The 4,848-nt window shown below is 36.2% G+C and overlaps 1 protein-coding gene across 1 annotated transcript; it reads right to left on the bottom strand.

Annotated features, from left to right (window-relative positions):
* Positions 1-2,498: 2,498 nt before the first annotated feature.
* LOC120524276 (olfactory receptor 10A5-like) lies at positions 2,499-3,456 on the bottom strand. The gene is made up of 2 exons (XM_039746134.1): positions 3,015-3,456; positions 2,499-2,887 (listed from the first exon to the last, which is right to left on the bottom strand). The coding sequence occupies exons 1-2, from the start codon at positions 3,454-3,456 to the stop codon at positions 2,499-2,501; spliced, it is 831 nt and encodes a 276-aa protein (XP_039602068.1).
* Between the last annotated feature and the right edge of the window lie 1,392 nt (positions 3,457-4,848).

The following is a 4,848-nucleotide window of genomic DNA, read 5'->3' as shown; positions in this document are numbered from 1 at the left end:
GTCACTTCAGTACACATGTACTGTGTCAGCGTGCCCGCATCGATCAAACAGAGTAAGAACTGCAGTCTACTTGTGACTGTACTCTGTAGGAAGATAAGTGAATAAATCAAGGTAAATAACATTTGATCTGACATTTATATAAGTAACATATACATGTTTTTATATAAAGGCCAACACAAAACATAATCACAAACTGGACTTTGCATGATACCTTGGCAAGCTATGTAAGCCATGCTGTTTCGTTGAAGGACAGGTGTGGGGCGGATTGACTGGCAGAATGATGCCGGACCTCTTGCTGCATCCAAATGGTGCCATCTTTCACCTTTATGCCTGGTGCAGCTGCGTTGTTCTTATATGTGAGTGGACGTTTCTTGCGGGGAGGGCTTCTATTCTCTTTCTCTGATGTAGAACCCTCATCCTCATCTGAGGACACCTCTGTTATAGCACATCTTTATTTGAAAACAGCAGTGTCAGATCAGAGGGAGCGTGTAAAGCGAATAAAAACTGAGCGAATAAAACTGGTTATAGTCTTGAATAAAAGCTCACTTGTTCTGTTATATTTGTACCTTTTCTGAAAGTTCTTATTTGATATTTGGACTTCAGTCTTCACACATTATGCACTTCATGTCAAAATTTTGTTGTTAGTACTAAAACATGAAACAAATTTGTCTTTTAGGTATGTGCTCAACATTTCTTGCATTTCCTGTCATCCTACACTTACATAGATCTTTGTAGACAGGAAACACACATGAAATGCATGTGATCCAAATAACAATATATTATTTACCCTATACAGCTCCCAGTACCTCACTCCCAGATAAACAAGGCTTGAGCTGGGAGAGCTTTTTACCCTTCCTGCAGCGGTGGGAGGATGGTATAGCAGGCTGCTTGCTGTTTTTGTTTATCGACACATTTGTAACAAAAAGATGCTGACGGAGAGGTGCGAATGGATTTAAGTTGGGCCAAGTTTTTTTGTAGGCTTTGGTGATTGTAGTGTTAATAGAGAAGGCGGTCATCTATTTGTCTGTACTAAATTCATGGAAAGAAATAAGTACTATGTATATAAAAAGTAAATATTATATGTGTAAAAGGATTTGTTTGTTTTAGAAATTTTTTTTAAAAGCTACTCTTTAACTAAAGTATGTGTTAATTTACTAGTTTAAAAATCTCAGGTCCTTCAGTATGACTGCCTGTATCTGTCAGGGATGGTATTTGGAGAGCGAAACTGTTGTTCAGCATTTTAAGACCTAACATCTACCGTAATATAATGCTTTGCAATGATAGATATTTGTCAATAATGGATTTTGAAGACCACAATTCCTTTTCAATGTATCTTAATCCTTTTACTTCAATTAATGAAATTTTCAGTGTATTTTTATAATTCAGACACAATGACTTTTGGGCAAGTTATTCCAGATATTTAGCCAAAAGTTTTAAATGTTCCACTTTGATCTGTGAGTTTATTTCAATATCACACTATTCTATGTTAAGACGTGGTAACAGGCCAGCTGAAAAAATTTAAGTGATATATAAAGTGAACTGACAGAAAGAGAGAGAAACAGAGATAAGGAAAGACAAATTGAGCAGGTCAAGTGGACGATTAAAAGGGTGTACTTAACAGGTGCTGGTGTGCTCCTTATTTGGTGGAGGTCAGTGGCCACTTTATGCTAATTAATGTTTAACAACTGTATTAGAAAAAAATGGCTCCCATGTTTGGCAATTGTATGTTTTTATTGTGGAACCAAAGAATGAGAAAACTGTATAAAAGCACTGGCAAATAACTACCGAAACGTTAAGATCGCCCTATGCGTTGTTTCATACAAATCTTTTTTATTTCTAAATGGGAGGATTTTCAAAAATTTCAGCACTTCTTTTAATATCATATTAGTCTATGGAAGAACATATTTAAAGTATTAGTTTTGTGTCAAACAATAAAACCTAAAAATAACCAATATATATTTTCAATATTTTCATTAAAATTGTAAAATACCTCACCAATTTGACTGACTGGAGCTCTGGAGGTCAACAGCTAGAGTCTATTGGATTTTTGACCTTACTGCACTGTTTTTGATCATTCGTAAAATATCTGTACTGGGATTGGTTTGCTTTTGGAGCTTCACAGTAGTGTAACAAGGCATTTTTGTTAAAAATAACAAAACAATAACATGTTTTATTATTTTATAAAGACTTCTGTGTTTGCCCTGTTCCAAGCTGGGGTTTCACAATTATATTCAACTCTATTGGGCATTTTTAGGAAGTGCTTATGGGACTTTCATTCTTTGGGACTCCTAGATCACAACACCGATATGCTTGTTTTTTTGTATTTGTTCTGGATAACTTTATGTGATCTTGTAGAAGAAGGAGAAGTTGGTCCCAGAATGAGATGGACTCCATTTACTAAATATTTACTCTTTCTTGTATTCCTCCTACAGCTCTGCATGAATTAAATATTAATTACAATTTTCAGAAGTTTATAAAGTTTATTATACATTACAGTATTATTTCTTTGCTCCGATTTGTGTGACAGTTTTTTTTCCCATAAAAAGTTTATAAATGCTGTTTTTAATTTCCTTGTTCCTAAAGCTATAAATTATTGGATTCAACATTGGAGGAATGATATTACCCACAATGACCATTGTGTTATAGGCTTCTGTTGACAGTTTTACTCCGGCTCCCGGTAGCACATAAGATAACAACAAGGGACAATAGAAGAGTCCAACCACCAGAAGGTGTGTCAAACATGTGCTGAAAACTTTGTTCTTGCCTTCCGATGATGAAATTTTAAGAGCTGCATAAGCAATCCGAGTGTAGGAAAACAGGATCAGGACCAATGGCCCAATGCCAAGAACAGCAGCAGTGATGGACAAAATAATTAAGTATTTTGGGTCTTCAGTGCAAGCGATATGAACCATAGTAGAATAATCACAGAAACAATATGGCAAAACATTGGTGTTACAGAAAGGGAAGCTCTTTGACAAAAATTATAAATGGTGTGATGTCAATGAGTCCAATACCATTAAAAACTACAAGAAAAATGAAAACAGTTCTATTTGTAATAATGGAAGGGTATCTCAGAGGATAGAGAACGGCTACATAGCGGTCATATGCCATTAGGCCCAAAAGAAGAGTTTCTATTACCTCCAAGTGGAAGACAAGAACCATTTGCAGCAAACAAAAACCACTGGACACGACGGTGTAGTTAAATATAAGAAGAGAAAGCATTTTGGGGATGAGGTTACTACTGTTTGCCAAGTCAATCGCTGCTAAGGCACCAATACAGAAAAACATGGGTGTCTGCAGTTGATGGTTTATTAATATGACCAGAATTACAAGGAGATTCCCAAAAAGAGTTATTAGGTAGATTAGAGCAAGGGTTGCAATTGTGAAGGTCTTCTTCTCTGTGGCAACCATGCAGTTCAACACAAAGTCAGCTTCTGGAATGGTAGTTGTATTCATCTTAGCGGTAGGTGTATACCTGAAAGAAAGGAAAACAAAATATATATATTAGGGTTAGGGTACAGAAGAAATATGATATTAAAGGCTCATACTGCTAAATCGAGACAGACTTGGGTAAAAAGTACAGTGTACCCAGAAGGCAACTTAAGATACAAGATAGTTAGCCACATTAGACCATTTCAGACAGTTCATCCCATCAAAGTTGGTCTTATTTGCTAAAATTTTCATAGGTTAAAAATCAAGCTGAATTTAATAAGGGTCCTAAAATCTGACTGTCTACCATACTTCTTGGTAACTTATGCTATGTAGCTATAGTTCTTTGAGTGAAGACTTTCTCTCTAACGTGTGTATCAAATTTAAGTTTAACAAAGTTCCAAATGTGTCTCTGTGTTCTTGATAAAGAACTGATTTTAAAGTGATGAACAGCTGGCATCTACTCTACTAATTATCTTCATAATTGTTAACATTTAAATCATGCCACTCCCTAATCTTTGTTTGTAATCTGTTCAGTTAGCAAATAAAAGCTGTCATTTTGCTCGACTTCTCATTGCATCCATAATGGCTAACACGGTACAATACCCTACTACTATTTGTTTAAACTCAAAAGCACAAAAGAGCCAGCGCTTGCGACCAAAGAGAAAATCAAATCTGATTTAATCCTAGCCAGTCACACACTAACTGGTCTCAGTCATTGGGTATGTTACAATACCTGGTCAGCTTCACGGGATCACATTTAGCTTCTTCAGTCTCTCTTCAGAGCGCATACCTCTTGGTTAAAGAATCAGGCAAATTGCTCTTCTCTAAAACCAAAACTGTACACAGTACTCCAGAGCAAGGCCTCACTAATGCTATATAGCTCCAGTACATCCTTCCCAGACTCGTACTACACACTATAGAACTTAACATCCTATTGACTTTCTTGTCTTGTCTTCCAGGTGTTTTCATGAGGGCTATGTCACATTAGATGATTTTTCCACTGATTTACATTCGTAGCATTCATTTACATAATCTTAACCACTCAGAAGCAGTCAGCAGTGTGCTCCCATGAAGCTGATTGTCTATTTTGACATTCCCATTGACTGAGGCCATTTAGTCTGCGACTGTTGTAACGTTGCATTCTTTTAACATTCCTGGGTAGTTTAGATTTTTAGGATAATTCGTGTGAAATTGATATAGAATTGGAAAAGTTCAAAGTATGTTATACTACTGGGCATTTGAAGAACGTGTCTACAGTCATTAATTTTCTTAATTAAGTGTGCAGTGTATAATAAGGGTGTCATCTGCTCGTAACTGAACTTATACCAGTGGTTTTAATTCGTCAGTGTGCAGGAGTAAAATGTCCCTTTGAGTGGGTGCAGAAATGAAGTCTGCAATCAACTGCCCCTAAAACAT

The sequence above is a fragment of the Polypterus senegalus genome, chromosome 2 (assembly GCF_016835505.1).
Source record: "Polypterus senegalus isolate Bchr_013 chromosome 2, ASM1683550v1, whole genome shotgun sequence".
NCBI lineage: Eukaryota > Metazoa > Chordata > Cladistia > Polypteriformes > Polypteridae > Polypterus > Polypterus senegalus.
This window is presented reverse-complemented; position numbering and strand designations above follow the sequence as displayed.

Excerpts from the sequence above, each read along its gene's own strand:
- LOC120524276 (XM_039746134.1), bottom strand. The coding sequence starts at position 3,456 with ATGAATACAACTACCATTCCAGAAGCTGACTTTGTGTTGAACTGCATG. Across the intron at positions 2,888-3,014 it reads TTTTCTTGTAGTTTTTAATG|ACCCAAAATACTTAATTATT; the intron begins GTATTGGACTCA and ends CTTGCACTGAAG.